Consider the following 27791-nt stretch of genomic DNA (forward strand, 5'->3'; position numbering starts at 1 on the left):
CAAGATGGTCGTCCTATGACCTTTTTAGTGCCCAAAAATGTCAATTTTGGCCAGAATTCTAGGTCCTGTAGCTTCCTACTGGTTCGCGATTTCTCATTGCAATTTGTGATGGGTATTCTTTGTAAAGGGATGTTTTATACCTGAGACAGGTATTTTTGATCCGCCAATTATGACGCAATTGGCGGCCATCTTGGTGTCATCAGTACTCATTTGTAGGTGGGAAAAAGTTTTTCCACATTAAATTGATACCCAAGCATATTGTGTTACTATATTCAATTGGAAAGTTGTAGTCCATAACGTGTTCTATGATTTTGGTGAGTTTCAAGGTCATTGGTTTTTGTATGTGGCTACCATGGGGCGTTGAATAATACAGTAACTTAGTATTTCAATATTATATTTGTACCTATGCATACTTTGTTACCACAATCAATTGCGAAGTTGTAGCTCATGACATCTTCCATGATTTTGGTGAGTTTTTTAGTTATTCTATATGGTCACCAGGGGGCGTTGAATAGTAGAATAACTTAGTATTTCCTTATTAGATTGGTACCTAGGCATATTTTGTTACCATGATCAATTGCAAAGTTGTAGTTCATGACATCGTCTATGATTTTGGTGAGTTTTAAGGTCATTGGGTTTTGCATATGGTCACCAGGGGGCATTGAATAGTAGAATAGTATTTCCATATTAAATTGGTAACGAGGCAAATTTTGTTATCACCATCAATTACAAAATCATAGCTGCTGACATGTTCTATGATTGTGGTGGGATTCAAGGTGATTGGTTTTTGTATATGGTCACTAGGGGGCATTATGTATTGAAATTGTTAGATTGTTGAGCATTTGAAACCAATTCCCAAGTGGGCATGGTGTCCCTGGACCCCTAGTTTAGGGGAGAAATACCCTAAAATTCTGGCTTTGATACCTCAGGCCCCTAAAATACCCCTAAAATTCTGGAAATTATGTCTGTAAAGAAATTTTATGACCATTTTTTAATGTGATGCTATATGTAAAACATCATCATTGCAGGCTATTATATTCCTTTGAATTGTGTCAAAGTTAGTAGCTCAATTCAACTCATTGTTTCGGCTGGTCATTGTAGATGTAATTAAGTGAAGTGTAAGCGCCCAAATACAAATGGCCTATTGAATTGTACTGGCTGGTCAAGGTGATAGGGAGACTATCAATCACCTCCTGCTTATTGTTCTAGAAAGCACTAGTTAAATACGGTTGTAGGTAAAATCCCCTGGGTAAAAATCCCAATATATTCAAAGTAGGTAAAAATCCCCACTTTTTGATTTTCAAGAAGTTTCAAAGCAAGATATTACTCCAATTTCATTCATTTGCAATGAGACTGAAATATGTTTTTGAACTGTGCAATGAAATCTTTTGTTGGGATAAATTCTTAAGTTAACTTTTAGCATAAAATAAATTGCTAGAAATAATTTAATAATAATGAACTTTTTATTTGTAATATCTTAAGATTCGAACTGGGATATTTTGAACTGTGAACTCTATTTAACTCGTGGTATATTTCAGCTGTACATTGCCATGAATTATTAGAAATAATGAACTTTTAGTTTCAAATATTTTAGATTCAAGCTAGTGTAATATAGGCTATTTGAAATGTTCAATGAACCCTTTCATTACTGTGCTATCACTTATTGTACTAATTGAGTATTAATGAACTGTTAATTTGGAGTGTTTTAATTCAAATAGTATATACTTTAGTTTCTATGCTAATGATATACTTATTATGTTCCACAGGAAAATATGAATTAATTGGATATATGTATATATGTAAATATGAATTGATTGACTTTAAGATTGTATCTACTTAGACTGCATTCAAAAGGAGGGGGATTTTTACCTACTTTGAAAAATTGGGGATTTTTACTAAGGGGATTTTTACCTAGGGGATTTTACTGCTAACCGTTAAATACTGGTCATATAAGCCATGTTCACCCTACCACTAGTTAGACTGGTCTAAATGTACCTGGTCCAGTCCAAATCTGAGTGGCATTCACACACGCATTGCTACAAATTGTTATGACTGGGCCCGCAAGATGTCGCCATATTAGTTCAGTATTTACCCTGAAATTTACGAGTTACAAGTTTCTCTCCAACCATAGGTTTAGTTGGCCCCAATATTTGGAACAGACCAGATTCGCTCTTTTAGGTCAGTCTAAATAAATAATGTTCACGCAACATTAATTAGACCGGTCTAAATTTGGTCCAAATGGGACCAGACACAATAGATAAGCACTCAGCTTGGATACTTGACCTCTGAAATTTTGGTAAAAAGTCCCTTAAAAAAACCCTAAAAACCCCTAAAATTCTGGAAAGACCAATCTGTAGCAACCATGTCACTGCAAACCTGAAGCATATGTTGCTGCAGTGTATTATTGACAGGGAATCTGGCAAGCGATCTCAAAATGGTCACTTTTGAATAGTTCACCTTTGGAAACGATGCGTAGCTGTTATAGTAGGAGTTATACTATCACATAGTCACTGTTTACAACCGGGTGGTTTTACAGTCACCTCTACTGCTAGTGTGCACTTTCGAAACCATATGTTTTAAAACGGTTACTTTTCAGTAGTAGACTCTTTCATACAGCTACTATAGAAATCCAACTGAATTGAAAGGGATACTATTTCAGAGTGACTGGTTTTAAATGTATACTACTGGAAAAGTAGCCGATATCGTTAATTGCTTATTGTTCTCAAGTGGCTACTAAGTAATAGCAGACGTTTGAGCTCAAAAGTGCCATAGACATGTTCATGGATTTAGCCTTTCATATTTCATATCTAATGTCAGATCAAACATTATCAAGCGTTCAACCAGTACCCTATTACTTTTAACTAGGGATTGAGACCCTAGTTATTAAAATAGATGTAGTGCCAATGGCTTCACTGGCTAATCATTATATTAACCTATTGACTTTCGATCTTTTGAATCTCTGAAGGAATTCTTTCACAACTTGGACGAAAAGATGACATACCTTACCCACCAGTAAATCTACTGGCAGACTTTGCTGGAGGTGGTCTGATGTGCATGACAGGTATTCTGTTAGCATTATATGAGAGGATGGCATCGGGTAAAGGTCAAGTGGTTGATTGCAGTATGACTGAAGGTGCATCCGCCGTAGGTAAGAGGGAGAGCTATTGTTATTATTAGGGTTTTCTGTTACTTCACAGAAAACCCTATTGAGATTCGCGTGTTTCTTATTATCATTATTTTATGTCGCACTATTCTCACTAAAAGAACATCGGCTTTGTTACCTTGCCACTGTTGCCGATACAATCCGTATGATATCCTTCAGCTCACTTCGATCTACAAATCTCAGTTAGTTTCTTTATCGGATATTTACTACGATAAATCATTACAGTACTGAGTCGTATAGGCCTAAACTAAACATGCCGAACTGATGCAGCGGAGAAAAGCTGTTGTGGTGACGATGAATGGATTCATTACTATTACCAGTGATTCAGCTGCGGATTTCAACCATTTATCAATATTATATTTTTCCTACAGTGCATACCGATCTTTACCAAATCCACGGCATATTTACTAAATGCCTGTATATTACGCATTCTAATCTGTAAGCTGGACTCAAGCTTGATATTCGGAGTGAGCGTCTCGGATGCCGTGGTGGATAGGAGATCGTTTCTAGGTCGCTTGAGGTGTTTATTGAGTTGTACGCGACCTCTAGGCCTACTGAGCTTTACTTCCCTGTCGAATGAGCTGTAGGAATACAATGTTTAGGAGGTTGAAATTCGATAGGCCTAAGCCCATTCCGTCTGAATACAAGGCCTACGCATATACATAGGCCGACTAGGTTAAGCTAAGTTCCCTGTAAAGGATTTATTAGAATGGTATTAGTGATTCACTGGTTCTGACTTGCAATGATCAATCACAATTATCAACGATATTTTATTGCCAAAATGAAGATCTTTTGAAAATTTCGTCAGAGCAGACTGCTTTATAAACCAGACTTTTCATTTGAGTTTTTCATCATTTATGAAACTGGTTTTTTATTAGTTCCAGTTTTATTAGTACTAGTGACGAAAGGGGCTCTGATCATAAGGTTAAAGGCCCATTGGTATGAGCAGTAGATAATCGGGTGGTAAGCACTTGAGATGGGCCGTCCCACTAGCTACAGTAACATGTTGATGATGTTTACAGTGAGTAAGGGTGGCTCACAAATGTAACTGTAGAGGTCACACTCTGTAAAATCTAACAAATTAATAAATTTTCATAAAAAGTTCTGAAGTAGTTTTAAATGGTCCAGTCTTATTGGGGGTGAAAATCTGAAGCTTGTGATCATTTTCTGTAAGAAAAGGACCAAGATTAAAGAATTTGGAGAAATTTTGAGATTTTTAAAAATTATCAATTTTTGGTTTACCTCTGTCAGCAGTATGAGGTTGGCATTGTGCCAATTCATGTAAAATCGCGGTACGTTTTTTTATGTGAGCATTTTTTTCATTGGTTCTCGGGTTAAACGACATATAATCAATGCGATTGAAGAGATGACCTACCCCGACGATGACATGGTCAACTTTGTTTAAATTCGACGAAAAACTGTTTTTGGCGGGAAAATTCTTAGCTCTTGCGTATAAAATTGCAATGACCTCGATTGGGAGGCGTCGTCTCTACGAGCAAATGTGATTGGCTGTTTTTGGGATATATGGGGAGTTCAGGCGCTACTAAAATAATTATGGGAAAGCCATTAATGGTGAAAGTTTCATTGGACTAGGTGCCGTATATGTGCGAATTTTAAAGGGGTCATGAAGAGGTTTTTGAGATATGGCTAAAAGTATTTTTTATTATCAATTATAACTTATTTATTGATTCAGTGGTCAAGAAATTAATTTTTAATTCTTCAATTAGTGTTAAAACGAGACTTTTGATCGGCTGCGCTGATTCCTTCCCAACCCGGAAGTGTGACGTCATTCTGAGAACCCAAACCAAAACAACATGGTGTAGTGTATGGAAACAACAGCGATTAAAGTGCAAAATAGTGACTCAAATACATCAGATTCCAATCAAACCTCTGAAGTTTAGGAAGCCAACAGTTGTTACTAATAGACAGTCGAAATCATTCCATTTAATTTGGACCTGATGCCTCAGAAGGAAGCAATTTGTGACTATAGTACAGCATATTTCTACGTCGTGGAGCAGCGAGCATTCATCATCATTTAAGTCATTCCCTCTTTGTAAAAACCATGCAGAGAGGATGACTGATATAGACATCGCAGATATTTCTGTGGGTAGAGATATTTTTATCCAGTACTGGACCATAAAAGCGTCCTGAAACCGTAAACTTGTTCGTGAATCCCAGCCCAGCCTGCGCCATCCCGGCCGTGTAATAGTAATATGTGCTGCATACATACAGTCAGTATGTTGTACATACTACAGCGATGTGGGTCACTGGGGAAAGCCAGTACGGTTCAACTCCAGAATAGGTCAAAATAGTTCCACCGTGCAGGGAGTGGTTCGGTTTCAAATTGCCGCCAGAAACCTGATTGTCGACCATTTCTGGGATCGGCAATCGGCATTTAGAAACCTGATAGTCGACCATTTCTCGGGTCGGCAATCAGAAACCTGATTGTCGACCATTTCTCGGGTCGGCAATCGGCAATCAGAAACTTGATTGTCGACCATTTTTCAGGTCAGCAATCGGCAATCAGAAGCCAATCACCCACAGCATCTATTTCACCCACACAATCACAGCATCTATATCGCCATCACAATCGCAGCATCTATATCGCCCTCACAATCACAGCATCTATATCACCCTCACAATTACAACATCTATATCGCCCTCACAATCACAACATCTATATCGCCCTCACAATCACAGCATCTATATCACCCTCACAATCACAGCATCTATATCACCTTCACAATCACAATTACATCTATTTCACCCTCACAATCGCAGCATCTATATCGCCCTCACAATCGCAGCATCTATATCGCCCTCATAATCGCAGCATCTATATCGCCCTCACAATCACAGCATCTATATCGCCATCACAATCGCAGCATCTATATCGCCCTCACAATCACAGCATCTATATCGCCCTCACAATCGCAGCATCTATATCACCCTCACAATCACAGCATCTATATCGCCCTCGCAATCACCATTCCGAAATCTTACAGGATTTGCTAACACAACCGGACACACAACTTCCAGCGACGCAATAACTCGGTTTCAGCACCAATTTCAACTCCTTATTATATCGCAGTTGAATGGTTGTTCAATATTGATAGTTCTCTGAATTTTATAAACATAGAATATATAACTCTGCAAAAGTTTTACTTTTTCTGAAATGTTGACGAGAATGACCAGAATATATCACCGACTATCAGGTTTCTGATTGCCGATTGCCGATTGCCGACTCGAGAAATCGTCGACAATCAGGTTTCTGATTGCCGACCCGAGAAATGGTTGACTATCAGGTTTCTGATTGCCGATTGCCGATTGCCAACCGCAGATCTACTTTTACTGTTCTGGAGTTGAGCCGCCAATACTATAGCCTATGCAGTGGGAGAAAGCGCGTATCTCTTTAGTCTTACTAGGTATTAAATTCACAGAAATAGCGTCACTTGGCAGAATAAAAGGCTCTCAGATAATAAAAACATAAGTTCTGTGTTTCCAAGTTTATGTGTGCCGTAATATTTGCGAGAATCAGTTTAAACATATGCCGGGTGTTTTCGCTATTACATACGGTCCATCATCTTGGGGCCAAATCTTTGGTTTTGGCCACTACAATTTGTCCCTGCCTTTGTGGGAACAGTTCATAGCTACACACAGCTAAGGCATTTCAAAAGATGGTAAAATTAGCGCGCAAAATGAGCATTGAATTATAACGCTTCTGAGTGTGCTGCAGGCGATGTGTTCTCAGAATGACATTATCAACATCACCGCGCAAACGCGAACGTCCTGTCGCTAGGGCCGTTGCTACAGGCTTTTCTCGAGTTTGGATAAAGCTATTTGAAAAATTTTTTCACGAGACTACTATAGATGCATACGGTGCATGTTTTATACGAAAAAAATTAGATTTAGAAATTTTTTCAAAAACTCTTCATGACCCCTTTAAATGCTCATTCCTGGTGAGAAAATAATCATTTCACATATCGCCTATACATAAGCATTGTTTCATTTTAATACCCGGTGAATATGTTGATTGAGATTGAAGTGAAGCAAACGTTCACTATACGTCAACGCCTCCACGTGCGCGGGAGTGCTAACATAAGACTATTGTGCACACAAACACACGCTCATACAGACTTCTACATGGTGATGCTGTAACCCTGCTTGGCGCGTGTACGTTTGGTATGATAACAGGCTGAATAATCCATGTAGCAGATGAGCGCTGTGTTTTCTGTTTGATAGAATTTGTAATAAATTGTAATTTCTTGTGACCTGGAAATACTAAGCAGCAAACTACTATAGGTATAGGCCGAGGTCTGAATATTGTAGTGGTAAATTCCAGGATTTAAAACGATCTAATACTACGCCTCGGTTTTAGCTTTCTCGGCCATACATCGGAAAAGGTTTCCTTTCCAAGACTATTCAGCCACCCTCTGATATGTGACATCATATGAATTTTATTTGAGATTTTTTTCATATTGTGAAAAATATTTCTTTGAAAATATAAAATGGTTTCCAATGCCGCACATACCTGTACCCTACGAAATTTTGGACGTATACCAAAAACAAATGTTTATCTTTGGTCTTATTTGACTACAAAATAACTCGTTAAGAAAGATAAAATACAACATAAACTTCTAGAACTTTGAAGTCATGAATTAAAAAGATCTTTCAAGCAATGCCCTTACTCCAAACAACCTCTAGCTTTCACGGTAAACCACACTTTGCCCATGGGCAATTTATTATCCACTTTTGATGAAATTTGGGCATAACACTGAAGGTAGATAGCTTAACAAGTGTATGAAATTTCAGACTGATTCCTTGATCGGGAAAAAAGTTTTTTGTAGTGACATTTAGGTACTATGAATTAGCCTATATTTTTGTTAATGTGTAGTGATGACCTAGGGTATCATGTGACTGTTACTGTGCCAGGTACGCTGATTCACTGGATAACTCCTCCCTTTATGTCACTCAAAGATTCAAATTTTCAAGAAAATATCAACGAAATTGCTTAATTACTCAAAGAGGAGGGCCTAAAACATAATTTTGACTGCAGAAATGAATATGTTATACATTAATATATATGTCTGACAAAAAGGAGGGTCCAAATCGGATAACTGACAGAGAAAGTAGAAGAATTCCAGTTGCAACTGTTGGAGCTCCTCACTGCTCCACGGTTTCAAAGATACTGCCATGTCTGACATTGATTGGGCTTTTATACTGCCAGTGGGCCTTTAACGAGCAAAACTATGAATGAATTTGGCTGTATTTTCAAAAATCATTAAGCTTATGCTATGGGATGAGTCTAAGTTGTCACCAAATAACAATATTTTAGTTTGGTCAGAAATAGTTTTACTGGTTATAAGTCTTTCAAACTGGGTGATATTGAATCAATGTCCATGATTATGGCGGCATTTCAGAAGGAAGTGTTAAGTATCGTATCTTTTTCGACAGTGATTACATAGAGGATTCCTTATATTTTGAAAGTTGTGGTCGAATAAATGAGATTTTAAAAATAGAGCAACTCATACCTATTGAGGCAAATCTCCTCCTTACAGTTTAAATTATCAAGCAATATGGTGGATGTTGGGTTAAGGTGGGACTTTCTATAATAGATTGCTGACTTGAACTGAGAAAAAGTTTGATTTCTTAAAATGTAGGAAGTATTGTTCATTAGAGGAAGTATTGTTAGAATTAACATTAGAGTTATAAGGGGAGAGTTTCTTAATTTTCGAGATAAACGTGCAGGTATGTGGAAAGGGTTAATATTACATAATGCCCTGGTGGCAACATTGTAATATTGAGTGAATAGAAAGTTAACGTATGAGGGAGAGCTGCCTCTAAAAATTTATACATAAAGATATGTTGTCGCTCTAACCGACGGGAAGACAAGGGTTGCCAGTTCAGAATATTCAAAACTTTTTCAGTGTTACTGCCCTAAATACAACCGGGCACTGACAGGGCAGCCTGGTAAAGCAGACGTTTGCTCAAATAAAGTTTTTCAGCACTATTGTAAATAATATCACAATGTAAGTAATGAGGGTATACAAATGAATTGTAGATAGTATCTAAATGTGACGATTTCAATTTGCTTTCAACGGATTAAGGAGTTTTTGGTTTACCTTTGTCAGCAGTATGAGGTTGGCATTAAGCCAATTCATGTAAAATCGCGGTACGTTTTTTTATGTGAGCATTTTTTTCATTGGTTCTCGGGTTAAACGATGTATAATTGATGCGATTGAAGACATGACGAGCCTCCGTCGATGACATGGTCAACTTTGTTTAAATTCGACGAAAAATTGTTTTTGTGGGAAAATTCTGAGCTCTTCTGTATAAAATTGCAATGACCTCAATTGGGGGGGGGGGGGGCGTCGTCTCTACGAGCAAATGTGATTGGCTTTTTTGGGATATATGGGGAATTCTGGCGCTACTAAAATAATTATGGGAAAGCCATTAATGGCGAACGTTTCATTGGACTAGGTGCCGTATATGTGCGAATTTTAAATGCTCATTGCTGGTGAGAATGTAATTATTTCACATATCACCATAGGTATTGTTTCATTTTAATACCCGGTGATTGTGTTGATTGAGATTGAAGTGAAGCGAACGTTCACTACACAAGGCCTCCACGTGAGCGGGAGCGCTAAACATTAGACTGTTGCACACACAAACACACGCTAATACAGACTACTATATGGTGATGCTGTAACGCTGCTTGGCGATTGCACGTTTGGTATGATAATAGGCTGAATAATCGTCATAGCAGATGAGCGCTGTGTTTTCTGTTTAATAGAATTTGTAATAAATTGTAATTGCTTGTGAACTGAAAATACTGAGCAGCTGACTATAGTTATACGTCGAGGTCTGAATATTGTAGATGTAAATTCCAGGGTCTAATACTACGCCCCGGTTTTAGCTTCCGCGGCCATACATTGGAAGAGGTTTCATTTCCAAGACTCAATATTCAGCCACCCTCTGATATGCCGCGCCTACCTGTACCCTACGAAATTTTGGACGTAGACCACAAACAAATGTTTATCTTTGGTCTTATTTGATTACAAAATAATTCTTTAAGAAAGATAAAATACAATATAAACTTCTAGAACTTAGATTTTTCAACCAATGCCCTTACTCCAAACAACCTCTAGCTTTCAAGGTAAACCACACTATTGAATTTTTTCGGCACTATGATCCACATGGCATTGGAAATTGAGATAAACATTCAAAATGACACCTTAGTGTGTATGGCTGTTACTAATGGGTATTTGACTTCCATTGAGAAATAGAGGCTTGTAAGTACGTTCACCTTGTTTAAAGATAGTCATGGCGCACTCTTGCTAGGTTTGAATGAAAGGCCCCAACGGCATGCCCATTCACTGATTTTATTAAGATCATCCTGGACGACTGCATAACCAGGTACAGGGTTATTGGGGGGTATTGTATTATAGATTGTAGTATCATCAGCATAAAGGAAAGCAATACAATTCAGATCATCTGTTAGATCATTGATGTAAAGAAGAAATAGTAGAGGTCCCAGTATCGAACCTTGGGGTACAGAAGTATTAATATATCCATCTTCAGAGTCATCCGAAAGGTTCCCTTCACATGTACTCTGTTCTTACGCTTTGTGAGGTAATCAGAAATTGTATTTAAGGCCCTACCTCTTATCCCATATGCTTGAATTTTATGTAATAATAACTTATGGGGGACTGTGTCAAATGCAGCGGTAATATCAAGATAGACTGAACGAACATCCATGTTTAGTTCAAAACTTTGAAATATATGAAACGTAATGGCTAGGAGCTGGTCACTAATGCTGTGACCAGGTAGAAATCCCGACTGTTTGTCATAAATCAGGTCATGATCGAGTAGGTATTGGGAAAGTTGCTAAGTTGATCGCAGATAACACGTTCATACATTTTTGATAGAGTATTTAGCAAAGCTTTAGGGCAATAATTATTCGGATCTGATTTATCACCCTTTTTAAAGATATATGAGACAACTCCTGATTTCCAGATTCCCGGAAAAGATTCCTTTGCTAATACTGCATTAAATATGTTACATATCTATGGAGAACCATGTCTGACTGATATTTTGAGCATTTTATTAGTTATACCGTCAGGACCGCAGGCTTTATCTCCCGGTAAGCCATTAATAAGTTTAGTAATAAAATCAGGAGTTGCTTTATCCAATACAACAATTGTTCTGACATCGATTTGGAAAATCTGGTAAATTCAACCACTCCGTATCACTATGATATTTTTTTGTTATGATTTTCAAAAATAAGTTAGCTTTATCTACGCTGGACACACATTCAAAATTAGTTACCTGGTCAAGCAGGTTGGGAAATTTTTTCCAATAAGTTTTTTAACAATTGACCAGTAATCCTTTAAAGATTTTGATGAGGTTTTAAGATTGTCTAGGATATTATTTTCGAAAAAAGTTCTGCTTTCGTTGATGAGGACATTTACGGTATTTGATTGCTTGCGGAAAAGTTCATACACGTACGGGTTTCTTGATATGTTAAAACTAACGGTAGTAATAGTTTCTTTTGTTGATTTCCTTTTTAATATTTTCCCTGAACCAAGGTTGGGAAGTATTTTCAGTTTAAACAAAACGACGAGGAATGGATTGTTCATATATGTTGAATGATTTGGAAGTAAATTGGTTAACCAAATTATCTAGATTATCAATATTAAAAATCTCATCCCAGTTAACATTTTTCAAAGGAATCGTGCATCCGATTCAAATAAACGAAATCATAATTCCAGATACGTTTAGGGTAGGAACTTTTTACATTGCACTTATTGTTCATAAGAAGTAATAAGGAACAGTGATCAGAGCTTCCAGTTGGTTCTAGTACCTTAATTACATTTTTGGTTTACCTTTGTCTGCAGTAAGAGGTTTGCATTGAGCCAATTCATGAAAAATCGCGGTACGTTTTTTTATGTGAGCATTCTTTTCATTGTTTTCTCGGATTTAACGACGTATAATCGATGCGATTGAAGACATGACAAACCTCCGTGGATGACATGGTGAACTTTGTTTAAATTCGACGAAAAACTGTTTTTGGCGGGAAAATTCTCAGCTCTTGCGTATAAAATTGCAATGACCTCGATTGGGGGGCGTTGTCTCTACAAGCGAATGTGATTGGCTATTTTTGGGATATACGGGGAATTCCGGCGCTACTAAAATGATTATGGGAAAGCCATTAATGGTGAACGTTTCAGTTAACAGGCAGGTGGTTTTACAGTCACCTCTACTGCTAGTGTGCACTATCGAAACCAGATGTTTCAAAATGGTCACTTTTCAATAGTAGACTCTTCGGAACAGCCACTATAGAAAACCAACCGAATTGAAAGGAATACTATTTCAGAGTGACTGTTTTGAAATGTATACTACTGGAAAAGTAGCCGATATCGTTAATTGCTTATTGTTGTCAAGTGGCTACTAAGTAAAAGTAGACGTTTGGGCTCAAAAGTGCGATAGACATGTTCTTGGATTCAGCCTTTCATATATTCTGAAAGCTAACCTAAACAGCTATCCAAAAATTTTGATTATGCCAATCTTATGCTAAGTAGGTCAAGGTCATAACGTCATCAAGATGGCCGAATGGATTGTGATTTCAATTGATTCACCCACACAACCATATTATGAAGGACAATACCAATTAAATTATAATGTTTAGATGTATTTTCAAATATAATTCCATATATAATGTAATATGGAAACAGCAATTTCGTTTCTCTGAACAATAATTGTCAGTGGCCAGTAATGTACTGCGGACTTTCTTTTTTTCTCCACAAAATATAACTATTGAATACCGCAATGTCCACTAAATGCAGTGCGAGTTTTATATACCATTTCTTGGATTTCCTATGAATACCGTATGCCGCCAACATTTGATCTTTCTTATCAACGCCACCCATCTGCCTATTATAATCAATAATGATACGGGGTTTCATAATAGGCAGCTTAGTTTGACGATTTAGTTTTCCACTGTCAACCATGCTTTTGTGATAATTAGAAAGCATCGTTACGTATTTCTTGTCGCACCAGCACAATGTGAGAAGTTTATCTGGAAAATAAATTAGGCCTAGACATCAACTAAGGGTCCTGAATTTGAGTGTCGGTGAGAAGGAAGAAGCATGCACCTGAAATGTTTTTCTTTTTTTGTAACTTGCACTACTTACTAGTAGCGACCGGCACAGGGGGCCGCCATCTTGGATTTTTATTCTGCTACGCTGGGTAAACCGAAAAACGACTAATGTTTATACCGTCATAACTCACTTCATGAGAATAAACTATGTACAAAAACCTACTTTATGAATAAAACGATTCTTATTCAACACACAAATAGCTTACTTGTCTGTAGTTATTCCTTTCTTACGACGGATTTGATGTTTGAATCGAGCGAAATTGTCGCTTCAAAAAGTAAACAATGTGGGCCATTTTGAATTTGCTCTTCTTTCTAACGGCGAAACCCCCGTGATTTAAACTGCATGGTCACACCATATAAGGCATTAAACCCCTGGATCTGATTATCATAAGAAGATGGAGGTGAATGGAAGTGCACCAACCGTCTTTCCCGACGAGTAATTGTCAGAATTTAGGTCATCATTAGCATATAATAACAAGGTAAGTCAAAATTTTTATAGACCGTCATTTTGGGAATCAAAATAAACATTGAAATGATCACGGTAACAAATATCTACAAGTTTAAAAAGGTGCATTATAAAGTCTTCTGCCCGGCAAAGCAAAAATTTTGAATCGGAACGTTAGCGCGAAGCAGCGCAAGCCGATTTTCGTGGTCACGTGACTATGAAAAATGTCAACAAACGCACGTGCTTTGACAAATTTGACAGCAATTTGTTTACTTCTTTGATAAGTGATTAAATAGATATAATGAAGTTGTTTATATAGTAATTGAGGAAAATTAGACATTATATTCGACAATTCTTCTTCCTGCATATACCAAGAAATCTTTTGTTTACTTTTTTACTATATAAAGTCATATCTTATTTTCTAGATGTCGAATGAATCGGTCTTACAATATTTGCGGGAAAATGGGAAAAAAATGTGTGTTGACTGGTTACACAATCAGAACTCATCTGTCAACAAGAAATCTCTCTATGTAACTGTAGAGAGGGTATTCAAACACCATAAAGAATTAATGAAGAGCAAAAATCGACCAGAAAAAGAGGTAATTGACCAAATATTTGACTGATACGAATAAATTTAAACTGAAAAATGCCTGATAAAAGTAGGCGATAGGATTCAAATAGTCAAACATTTATTACATTTTAAAAAAATTTTACTTTAATTTAAATTTTTTACTCATGTACATATTCTTATTGGGTTAATTAGTTCATAAGCAGTATTCTGTTTTGATTTTTAGGAGGAATTGAATGTGTGGTTGAAGGAAGATTTCAAATATCCGTCTACTCGGGGTGTTACCATCGAGTCATCCGATCATACATACATGAAATTGCCGTCTGAAACAGAAAAGAATCAGTTAGACCTGGAATCAAAAGTACTTCAACAAAAACAACAGTTAAAAAGATCAGCATCGAGGGAAAATTATTATCGCGATAAATGCTCAAAATTAGAAAACGAATCAAACTCCAGCAATATTGACAATATTGAAATTGATGATGCCCTCTCAGAAATTATACAACTGAAAGAAAGAAACCTTGAACTGCAAGAGAAAATCAAAATGCTAGAAGAAAAATTAGCTGAAAACACAGTGATTACAACAGAATCAGACAACCAAAGCAGGTACCAGCCAAAATTCAGAAAATTGATTTACAGTTTACTCCTACATCACGTACCTAGTGAACATATCTCTCCTGTCATACAAGTCTGCTTTGAATATCTAGAGAAAACTCCTTCAAAGCTCCCAACTGAAAAGACAATTAGACGAATGAATATAGAGAGATTAGGATTGTCTCAAATGCAAATAGGAGATGAGCTAGCCAATTCATCCAACATGACATTATATAGCGATGAAACCTCTAAATTCGGAGAAAAATACATCGGTTTTCACGCTAGTACTACCGAGAAAAGGTATTATGTTTTGGGCATCAGAGATTTGGCTACGAAATCTGCAGACGATACACTTCATGCATTTCAAGGGTTGATCGAAGATATCGACAGTCGACACCTGCAAACTGACAATGACGCAGGAAAACGAGTACTCACAAACATCAAGAATACTATGTCAGATAGAGCTGCGACTGAAATGAAATGGCACGAGCTACTTGACAACTATCGAAAAAACATATTGCCAGAAATAACAGCTAACTGGGATCTGCTGTCGGATGAAGATCGTAAACCAATTGAATCAATGGCTAATTTCTTTTGCGGTCTTCACAGTTTCGTCCAAATTGCCGAATCAACACAAGCAGCAATAATGGAAATAGAAAAAGATCAAAACAAAACCATGATAGGTCCTCAGATCGTACAGTCCGGTGAACCAGGTTCTATTCGCCTCATTAGAACAGCAGCAAAAGCTTTTGCCCGCGGAGCAGATGAGAAGAATGGTCACTTTGAACACTTCAAAATTTTTGCAAAGGAAAGAGGTATATCGAAAGTTAAAATAGTGCCATTCCGTGGAAACCGGTTCAACATCATTTTCTTTAATGGATCATATGTATACTATCTAAGCAACCTGATGATTGAGTATATTGAAGGATTGGAAAATCCAAACCGCCTGCTTAAATCAGTCCTGGCTGATTTAGTTGATTCTAATAGTGTCGCTGGATGCAAAGCACTGGGACTCATCAACAAATTCATAACCGGCCCATTCTGGCGAATATTGGAGGATAAGAATATCCACATATCAGACATGGCTACATACATACCAACATTATTAGCATTCATTGAATCTGCATCACTCAACATTAACGGATTCATCGATGGCACCGTACCAGAACCATTTCCAGCTACTTATCCTGTAAAGAAAGATGAAATTTTCGATAAACTGATTGCAGAATCGAAATATGATAATGACTGTGAAACTCAACTGTCAGTGATTCTACCAGCAATAACGAAACTACTTACCAAGCATTATAAGGAATTTTTGAATGGTGGTACATTTTCAATGGAGAATGCACAGGATTATTCAGGAACGACCCAGAGTGTTGTCGCACATAATAAGTTTGCCGAGCGAGTATTTGCCTACACTGACGTCCTACTCCGATTCAAGCCAAACATAAGCCACATTTCTTCAGAAGCTTATGTCATGTTCTGTCTGAATAAAACATACGACTGGCTCTCCAATAAAGATGACCAGGCTCAGGAAATCATCATAAGAAAGGCTATGAAAGACAGTAAATGCATCTACATCAAATACAAACAAAGACAGCAAGAAATTCAAAGAAAACGTATCCAATTACAGGCAGAGAAAAGAAAATCAGCAGCTGAGAAGAAAGCAAAACAATTGAAAGAACGGGAGCTTATGGTACAGGACATCATGTACTATGGCCTCTGGCAAAATGAAAGCCAAATTACAGCTGGGCTCGAAAACATCAAGAGCAAGTCTGACAGGGAAATGGCTATCAAGGCTCAGTTACGTTTCAGAGAGCATATTCTGCAGCAACCTGTTGAAGATATTTCAGTTTACAGGTTTTCAGTTAAGACTCCTGATAATAAGAGAAGTCAGCTCACAAATGAAGAGCTGCTGTCTAACGTCAGAATTTTGGTCAATGCTGCCCATCAATTACCTACCACTGATGAAGAAAAACAACATTCATCCTACCTGATAGGCAAACGTTTCAAGCATGTATTGAATGTAAAAGATGAAGATGATCCAAGTGACCAAGGTGTTTTAACAGAATTCTTCGCAAAAATCATCTCTTCTGTTCCTGGTTATCCAGAGTGGTTCAATCTCAAATATGACAATGATGAAAACCTTTACGTGGAACAAATCGCAGCTGAAATTAGAAATGGAAATATAAGTATCCTACATTCATAATTGATGATTCAGAGCTCAGTTGGTACTACATCTGGTGAATAGTAGAAAGGTGGATGGGAAAAGGGCAATGGTATGAAATCATTCATATCATTATGACAGGTTAATCCATCCCGCCCAGTCTACTATCAGTAGTACCTATCTGTTTGGATAAATCAGCTGGATATTTGCATTTCTCTAGTACGATCAGTCAGTTGGATTGAATAGTAGAAAGGTGGATGGGAAAAGGGCAATGGTATGAGATCATTCATATCATTATGACAGGTTAATCCATCCCGCCCAGTCTACTATCACATACCTGTTTGGATAAATCAGCAAATTAATACGTGTATTCTGGATATTTGCATTTTTCTAAGTGGATATTCGAACTTGTGTGCGTTCCGTTTTTACAAGTGGATATTCGAACTTGTGTGCGTTCCGTTTTTACAAGTGGATATTCGAACTTGTGTGCGTTCCGTTTTTACAAGTGGATATTCGAACTTGTGTGCGTTCCGTTTTTACAAGTGGATATTCGAACTTGTGTGCGTTCCGTTTTTACAAGTGGATATTCGAACTTGTGTGCGTTCCGTTTTTACAAGTGGATATTCGAACTTGTGTGCGTTCCATTTCTACAAGTGGATATTCGAACTTACGTATCAATACCAATTTACAAGGGCTTCTCGCAATGCTATGCTAGGCTGTATGGGATACCACAGGAATTTCCTGTGGTAGGCCTATCCCATACAGCCATCTCACGCAACAGCTCAGCGTTCGTTCATAGCATTGCAAGAAGCCCAATATTCAATCAAATGGACAATGCAAGACTATAATCTCGTGTGGATATAATTAGGCCTACCGGTAGTTGGACAGTATCTACTAGGCCTTCCCTATATTATACTACATCTAGACCTTAGGCCTACAGCTTCAAACTACACAAAGGTAAGATAAAATACCTTTAATTTCGTTCCTTTCTCCGTACTTACCCAAAAACTAACATGCGAAACACCAAAATGGCGCGCAGCTATACATGAGTATAGGAGAATCTATCTTTCAGTTTCAGTGTCTCTGACACCTCAACATAACCTGTGTCCTAGTATCAAAAATAGGTAAATGTTAGCAAATATTGCGAAAGCATGTACTTTGGTGTACAAGATGGTGATATTTCCATATGTATACAACAATCAGTTGCATGGCAACAAGCTACCAAGTACATTATATACCATGTACAGGTCCTGAGCAGAAAATATACGCTACCATCGAATCTTTAAACTAATAGGCCTACCACAAGAAACTGGTACTACCGATTTTAAAACGGATTTTAATAGAACTTTAAATAAGCTTTCATATGAGGGGCAACTTGCCAGGGGTTTGAGCACTTTGAAAAAACCTATGCCGGTCGCTATTACTAGAGTGAAAGCTTTATAGACTGAACTTGAATAATTATTTATATTATTTATAGGTAATACTCGTTTTTTATAATTATTTATGTTCAATTACCTACCGCTCTGTTCTAAATCAACATAATCTCCCCAGTCACTGTCCTCTGGGTCACTGAAATCCATCTGGACCCTATCTATTTTTCCTCCATTTCCGAGTCAGAACCATCATCGTCTGATGGAAAATTATTATTTTCATCGCCACTTGAATAATCAAATGAATCATTCAGTCCTAAGGCATCCAGAACACCACCAACATCGACAGTTCTTTTGTTTTGACGTTGCGCCATAATTTATGCTTATCCGCTGATTGTCAATCCGCAAAACAATGACAAACTTGCAGCGAAACTGCGTTTTTTTTCATATATATATGAGCCATCCACGTTCCCGTCTCGACCCGTTACTGTCTCGACCCGTTCCCGTCTCGACCCTACCGTACAATAGCGCCACCACAGTCGATTATTTGAACTAAAACACTACGGCGCGTATCGGATTCGTTTTTCGCATGTGAACCTACCAACAATTTTAAAAAATCAAATTAGATTTTTGAAAACTTTTCATTGAAAAGATCGAATGATGGAAACGGTATAAGCTTAAGTGCAGATCCGCACCTCCCCGCGTAAACGGTTCAATCAATTACATTTAATATCAACACGTATTTCAGATTCAAAATTCAGCAATTCAGTGGTTTGCCATTGGTTAATTTTTAGATATCTTCACTAGAAAGATTTTAGCCTGGATTCTGTCATTCAGCAGATTGCGTCAATCACGAGAGGTGTGGATCTGCACTTACCAAGAAAACGCCTCCAATGTCAACAGAAGTGAAAATTCAAGATGCGAAGTAAGCAATTTCCCGTCGAGATTTCCTCCCAGAAATAATATATATTTACTGGTAAAGCTAAACTAGTTTCAAATATAATCTTGAATGAATTACACGAGTGTAATTATTTTGGTTTCTAAAAAATAAAATCAACTTTCTTTAAATCTCTCAAACCGTTTTTTTCAAAAAACGACCCGGCCCGGGGCATTTTGTTTGGGGCATGTTTATTGCCATTAATCAATTCGAATTCATCAAATTTATGAAGAAAATTAATGTCTGAATTTTGCAAAAAAAATAAAGATGATTGTTAAATTCATGACGCGTTATCTTTCTCTACAGATCCCGTGGGTCTTTCTCCATGGACCCTATGTTCCTGTCTCGACCCTTCAAAACCTGTCTCTAGTCTCTACACAGTCCCGTGGACACTATGTTCCTGTCTCGACCCTTCAAACCTGTCTCTACTCTCTACACAGTCCCGTGGACACTATGTTCCCGTCTCGACCCTTCAAATCTGTCTCTAGTCTCTACACAGTCCCGTAGACACCATGTTCCCGTTTCGACCCTTCACACCTGTCTCTACTCTCTACACAGTCCCCTGGACACCATGTTCCCGTCTCGACCCTTCTAACCTGTCTCTAGTCTCTACACAGTCCCGTAGACACCATGTTCCCGTCTCGACCCTTCTAACCTGTCTCTACTCTCTACACAGTCCCGTGGACACTATGTTCCCGTCTCGACCCTTCAAATCTGTCTCTACTCTCTACACAGTCCCGTGGACAGGTACTCTATGTTCCCGTCTCGACCCTTCAAATCTGTCTCTACTCTCTACACAGTCCCCTGGACACCATGTTCCTATTGGGGTGATAAATTAGTAGTTTGCATAGAGGGAGGGAAGCCAGAGTTCAGGGCAGTGGCTGAAGTTAGTAAACAACCTACGTAGATGCTTACGTCGCACACAAGACACTGAATAGAAGATAGGTGAAAGTGACGTGAGTATCTGCGTAGGGTTGCTGGTTATAGCGGCAGCCTTGAGCTCTGGTATGGCTAGGAAGTAAACAAGTAATAAACTCGTGACGTATAACATATGTAGAAGTATACGTCACGAGTAACATGATATAAGATAAAAAGGGAGGGTCAGCACAGTAAGGGGGAGAGAGATGCTAGAGTGGCGGAGAAGCCTAAAAATACGAGCTGTAGGAAGGAATAAGAATTGTGCGGGAAAATAAAGAAAGAACGTAGACCCACGAGAAGAGTTGTTATTATTCCGGAGTCAGAGGGATATCACTTATCGGATTAATCGGAACCAACAACGACAACACGAGGGGAGAACGCAACGTGACCCCACAACAATTGGTTGAGAAACTCAACTCCACAACATTGTTGGAGAACCGAAAGCAACCCCACAACATTCCCGTCTCGACCCTTCTAACCTGTCTCTAGTCTCTACACAGTCCCGTAGACACCATGTTCCCGTCTCGACCCTTCTAACCTGTCTCTACTCTGTACACAGTCCCGTGGACACTATGTTCCCGTCTCGACCCTTCAAATCTGTCTCTACTCCCTACACAGTCCCGTGGACCCTATGTTCCCGTCTCGACCCTTCACACCTGTCTCTACTCTCTACACAGTCCCGTGGACCCTATGTTCCCGTCTCGACCCTTCACACCTGTCTCTACTCTCAACACAGTCCTGTGGACACCATGTTCCCGTCTCGACATTTTTAGTGGACACAGGTTTAGTGAAGCCATTAAGATGGTGTTACGTATCTTGTATCAAGATATTTCGATATAAGTAATGATTTGTCATTCACGATTTGTCGGGCTACAACAGGCAGAAACAAGAAAATTAATTTTAGAAAATTATTTGACGCCTGAGAAAAAAGTGTAGAATTTCTGGGCTAAGCTAATGTGGAATTGCAAATTTGAAATCGAAGTTTTAAGAAATTTGGGGAATGATGAGATTTGGCGATTGGGTAGATGATACAGGTCTTCGACTCTAGTAGTGGTTTAAATTTTTTTATTGAAAATTCTCAATAATTGATCGCGAACTTGCGACCGACTTCATTTACTTATGCCTCTAAGCTGGTCTGCAACTTCATTGCCTCCATGGATGAAGAAAGAGCTCTTCTGATGTCTGCTTCATCATGACTTCGAGCATATCGTGTGGCCTAGCCAGCCGGCCCGGTCCCCGGGCCCGGGCCACGGGTTTGGCTGTCACTCGATATCCTAGAGTCTTGAGTCTGGGTGGGTTGAAGTAGACATTGTCATTTAAAATATCATGCTTATGTTGTTCTGTATGAATTACCCGTGTGTCATGTATGTTGTATTAATTTATTTCAAAATTTGTATTTATTGAATTTGGGAATTTTATCCCGGAATTTCAATGTAATAAGGATCAATAAAGAATTGAATTGAATTGTCACCTAATACACATGCCATCAGAGGACGCGGAGCCGTATATGACAGCTATGCTATTATAAATTGCTAATCTCACGAAACTTGCATACTCCTAATATCAAACATATTTTCACAAACGATTGAATATTGAAATTATATGTTTACACATTTTCATATTGACCGCTTGTAGCCGCTGATGAAATTCACGCCGGCCCTACACACATCGTAGATAGCTTCGTCATTCCACCGGCATGCCCACGTCAGGGTCTGACTTTTATATCAGACTTCTGCATCGTGTATACATCCGCCATTTAACCGAATAATCCGATTTACTTATCATTTCTATTTATGCCTGCCGCTTCTGATATAATCATACATCCTTTACTTTTACAATACGTCTTCTAATGATATTTAATGCAATATAACATTTCGACGTTCAAATATAGGTCATTATATAATCACAGGAAGCCATTCTACATCTATGTCAATAATATTTTGCCAGATAGCTTGTTTGTGTACACATAAACCTGTGACGTTTTGCACATCGATTTACGGCTGTCGTTTGTAAAATGACGCTGAATGGTTAGCATTGTTTAGGTTTCATAATGGTAACGTTTTATAAGGCGTCAAAAAAAAAGAAAATTAAGATGAGAATGAAAGCCTTTCGTATTGAAGACCATGGGATTCAGCCAAGGAACATTGTAGCCTAGTTATACTTCTGATATACCTACCGAATTATCGATTATCAAAAATCTAGAATTTCGACTATTAGGACAATGTCGGTTGTAATCTTCTGGTTCTTTGAGTTCGTTCTAATGAGTTTTCATTGTAATGTGTATGGTGCATATTCCTGAAAATTTCACTGAGTTTGATTGAAAATTGTAGAAATTTTCCTTATGTATACATGTATCAATATTCAGTCCGTCGGCATCGATTTTGTAGATTTCTCATCTTTTTAATCAATGAATATTCGACCAATTTTAATATTAATTTCCATCTTTTTTAAAGGCTCGTCCCACTGAGTGGAAATATTACAAGCCGATTAGATATGTCAGAGTATCCCAGAAACTGTCTAGAAACGGATGTGAAGGGTCGAGACGGGAACATGGTGTCTACGGGACTGTGTAGAGACTAGAGACAGTTTTGAAGGGTCGAGACGGGAACATGGTGTCTACGGGACTGTGTAGAGACTAGAGACAGTTTTGAAGGGTCGAGACGGGAACATGGTGTCCACGGGACTGTGTAGAGAGTAGAGACAGGTGTGAAGGGTCGAGACGGGAACATGGTGTCTACGGGACTGTGTAGAGAGTAGAGACAGATTTGAAGGGTCGAGACGGGAACATGGTGTCCACGGGACTGTGTAGAGACTAGAGACAGTTTTGAAGGGTCGAGACGGGAACATGGTGTCCACGGGACTGTGTAGAGAGTAGAGACAGGTTTAAAGGGTCGAGACGGCAACATGGTGTCCAGGGGACTGTGTAGAGACTAGAGACAGGTTAGAAGGGTCGAGACGGGAACATGGTGTCCACGGGACTGTGTAGAGAGTAGAGACAGGTGTGAAGGGTCGAGACGGGAACATGGTGTCCAGGGGACTGTGTAGAGACTAGAGACAGGTTAGAAGGGTCGAGACGGGAACATGGTGTCCACGGGACTGTGTAGAGAGTAGAGACAGGTGTGAAGGGTCGAGACGGGAACATGGTGTCTACGGGACTGTGTAGAGAGTAGAGACAGATTTGAAGGGTCGAGACGGGAACATGGTGTCCACGGGACTGTGTAGAGACTAGAGACAGTTTTGAAGGGTCGAGACGGGAACATGGTGTCCACGGGACTGTGTAGAGAGTAGAGACAGGTTTAAAGGGTCGAGACGGGAACATGGTGTCCAGGGGACTGTGTGACTAGAGACAGGTTAGAAGGGTCGAGACGGGAACATGGTGTCCACGGGACTGTGTAGAGAGTAGAGACAGGTGTGAAGGGTCGAGACGGGAACATAGGGTCCACAGGACTGTGTAGAGAGTGGAGACAGATGTGAAGGGTCGAGACGGGAACATAGGGTCCACGGGACTGTGTAGAGAGTAGAGCCAGATTTGAAGGGTCGAGACGGGAACATGGTGTGGGGAACAACGTGATCTAGAAATCAACGCGTCATAAAATTGAACAAGATCTTAATTTTTTTGCAAAATTTATACAATAATTTTTTTTTCATAAATTTGATGAATTACATTTGAATTGATAAATGGCACAATGAAACATGTCCCAATTAAAATGCCGCGGGCTGGGTCGTTTTTAGGAACATGGTTTGAAGGATTTAAATAAAGTTGATTTTATTTCTAAGAAACCAAAATAATTCAACTCGTGTAATTCATTTGAAATTAGTGTAAAGCTTTTAAACAGTGAATATATTCTTCCCAGATTCTGGGAGGAAATTTCGACGGGAAATTGTTTTTCGCATCCTGAATTTTTACTTTTCTTCACATTGGAGGTGATTTCCTCATTCGATCTTTTCAATCAAAAGTTTAAAGAATCTAATCAAGTTCTAAAAATTGTTGGGAAGTGTCACTGATCGTTCTGTGAAAACCGAATCCGATACGCGCAAGTGTTATGGTTCAAATAATCGACTGTGGTGGCGCTATCGTACGGTAGGGTCGAGACGGGAACGGGTCGAGAGAGTAACGGGTCGAGAGGGGAACGTGGATAGCTCATATGCAACTCTTTTTTTTTCTGAAGTTTTCAATTAAACATAAAATGGCTGATGTTGAAAGATGTGAAACTGGGTACCAATCCAATCCAATTCAATCTAGCGTTACTCTGAGTAGCTTCGAATCCCACTATTATCTCATACCAAAAATATCGGTGCTGGCATTTCGGTGAGGAATCGGCAGACCGAATATTTCGGTAGAGGCACTTAAAGGGTTAAAGATGAAGAATAAGAAGCCTGAAAAAGTGCATATTGCAGGAAGTAGTTGGCAAAGATTTACAGTATTGATCCAGAAATGAGGCGAGGCATTGCACCTAGCAGGAGTTATATTAATTTTGGGAATTCCGGCATGAACCCTATGTTGTAGGTAGTTTACAGGCATATCTTAACCTATACCAGACTTCATGGACATCGAGACAACAAAGCTTGTTAAGTAAATCAATAAAAATGTGATAGCTAAGCCACTCTGATCATAATTGGTAATAAGAAAAACATAATACTCACAAAGAAGATTTAAAAAAATCGCATTCCTGCTGATGACGTTTTATACTCATCGGCATTGTTATAAGGAGGGTCAAATTCAGGCATTGTCCAGTAAGTGTGCATCAATATGTGCTTTGTAATTGGATGATTAAAAAATTATTATTTATGGCATGAAGGAATCGAGTAAAGGAATCAAGTCAGTTTCCTACTAATACAAAACTGACAGGGCAAACGAATATTCACCCACTCAATTAATTTAGTATAAACAAAGTGAGCAAGACGAAGGTAACAAATTAATAATGCAACAGTTGAGTAACTAAAAAAGGTTACATATACACTTAAATACACATATTAACTATTCAGATATATGTTACAGTTATTTAAGCTAGAATAACTAGGTTGAGTACAGTTTTAACTTATGTTGGAAGTGGTTTGAATAATTGAATCAGTTTCTTCTTGCCATCTTTTTTGTCAATCCCGATGACGCGGCCATTTGTAGTCCAGACTTTTTCATAGAGTTTGGAATTAATTGATTCGTGGACAAGCGACGCAATCTCTGGGCAAATATCCTCTCTTATGACGATATTGGTGCCTTTAAGAGCAGAACGTTTTTTGAGAATGCGATCTCTATCACTTCGATTTAGATAACGAACTATGATTCCGTCAGGTAATTTTGGCTCGAATTAGCTGTTCGTATGCTTAATACACTATGCTCAAAGCTATTTTTAGCACTCTCAAACGCAATTTCAGTAGCCTGTAATTTCACTACTAATGGGCGAATTGAATGCATTAAGCAAAAATATCGTAATTGATTCTTTAAGTTGAAAGCCGTGGGTTTCATAGTTTTTGAGAAATTTACCAAAAAGTTTCAAAAATTCGATTTATTTGAGCACGTTTTTTATGCAGCATCGTTAACTGTCCAAAATAACACATGTGAAAATTCAATGCTATTCGGAAGAACTTCATATTGCCAAGATCCGACGCTTTTTCGGTAGTTATGGGCTTTCAAAGACGAAACCCCCCAAAATCTCGGTTATGGATTATTTGTGTTACACAGGCCTACATAGGCTAATAGCCTTTACGAGGTAAAAGCTAAGTTCACTGTAAAGGAGGAATCAGGTTTATTAAAATGCATGTTAATTAGTGATTTATTGTTTCTGACTTGCAATGATCAATCACAATTTTATAGTATTTCGATTAATCGAACAGAATTGTTTTCATTCCAGCATTCGTTCGAGCGAAATTGTTTTCACTCAAACAAAATTTTTGTCAGGACAAAAAGATTTTCATTTCAACAATAACATGTTATTTTTTCGAACAGATACATTATTTCATCGAAGCATTTTTCGTTCCTAAAAGCAAAATTTTGGTGAAACTAAATAGTCTTTTCATTATAATATCGAGTAATCTTTATTCAAACAAAATAATATTCTCATTCGAACATAAAGAATAATCTGAATCTGAGTTTTCTTTGTATCCAATATTCATATCAAGCCTTTTAAGTTGAAGCCCATCATCCATGTTTCCGTCATGTACGGCACACAGCTTGTTTAGGTCGTTTTTGAAATTTACTCGGTCTGGTACATTTTGGTTTACTGAGTATATGTCATTTAACAGGACAGTAAAGAGAAGACGACTTAGGATACTACCATGTGTGACTCCACTAGTTAGACCGACTTATTCCAAGATGAGGCGTTCCGTTGATTTCGGCCACCTGTTTTCGTTCAGATATAACTGCTGAGCCATTTGAGCGACCTATCATTGATAATGTTTCTTAGTGGCTTGTTTAGCAATGGCTGATATTGTACCTTATCAAAGGCTTTGTCAAAATCCATAAAGACTTATTATGACCTACAGTCTACAGCCTACTGAGTCAGGTAGGGCCATCTGGTCCAGTTGTCCATGGTTTCAAGTAGGTCTATTTGACTGTTTGTCGACCTTCCTTTTATAAAACCGTGTTGACCGTTGAACAAGATTCTAAAACTGTGCAGAAAACCTGTTATCGCAGCTTTGCAGCGATATTTAGGGTTTTCTGTTTCTTCACAGAAAACCCTATTGAGATTCGCGTGTTTCTTATTATTAGGGTTTCTGCTGCTGTTTCTTATTATTAGGGTTTCTGCTGCTTTCGCAGAAACGCTCTTGTATTCCTGTTGATTATTATTATTATTTATGGTCCACTTTCCAGCCAAAAATTTTTCATAAAATGTAACTCCTCTCAGATTCGACTACCAACAGCTTATAAACGTATTTTAAATTCTGTCAGAAATATAACTCAGCGCCTGACCATTTCGAATTTGCGTATAGTAATCTATTATGAATTTATCCGGCATAATTACCGGGTCTAAACAGCGACAAGAATAACGCAAAGAATCGTCATCCATTGATAAAAGTGCACCCCGAAAAGCCTAAAATTTACCGCACGACTTTGAGTCAAAAGTAAATCACGGAATCGGACTAACAATTATTCCGGATCCGTCATTTCCCACGAACGATAACTACAGCCGGTGCGTAATAAGTGTCTTATGAATGAAACATGGCGGATGGTTGAAATCATTTTCGGCTTAAATTTATCGCGAGTTTTAGGATATTAATGAATTTCACGAAACCATGATCCTTAAAACGAGTCAATTGGTTAATTCTATTCGTAAATCAATTTACGTTGGCTACATTTCATGAAGATTTTTGGCTCGATACAACGTAATATGGACAGAAATGGTAGGAATTTTCATACGGAATTTTACTTCCGCGTTCACTCGATGACTCAGATCGATGACAACGACAGCAGTTTTTACGTAATTTAAGGTGAGAATCCGTTAACCAGGGAATGTTTTACACGATTTCTTTATA

General features: G+C 38.3%; 1 protein-coding gene across 2 annotated transcripts in view; it reads left to right on the forward strand.

Moving 5' to 3' along the window:
* The window catches only part of LOC141904976 (alpha-methylacyl-CoA racemase-like), a 150590-nt gene that overhangs the window by 92687 nt on the left and 30112 nt on the right, over positions 1-27791 (forward strand). For both annotated transcript variants that reach the window (XM_074793642.1, XM_074793643.1), the window contains exon 5: positions 2966-3148. In XM_074793642.1, coding sequence (XP_074649743.1) covers positions 2966-3148 — 183 coding nt within the window. The remainder of the gene's footprint in view (positions 1-2965; positions 3149-27791) is intronic.

This window comes from Tubulanus polymorphus, chromosome 5 (assembly GCF_964204645.1).
Source record: "Tubulanus polymorphus chromosome 5, tnTubPoly1.2, whole genome shotgun sequence".
Classification (NCBI taxonomy): domain Eukaryota; kingdom Metazoa; phylum Nemertea; class Palaeonemertea; order Tubulaniformes; family Tubulanidae; genus Tubulanus; species Tubulanus polymorphus.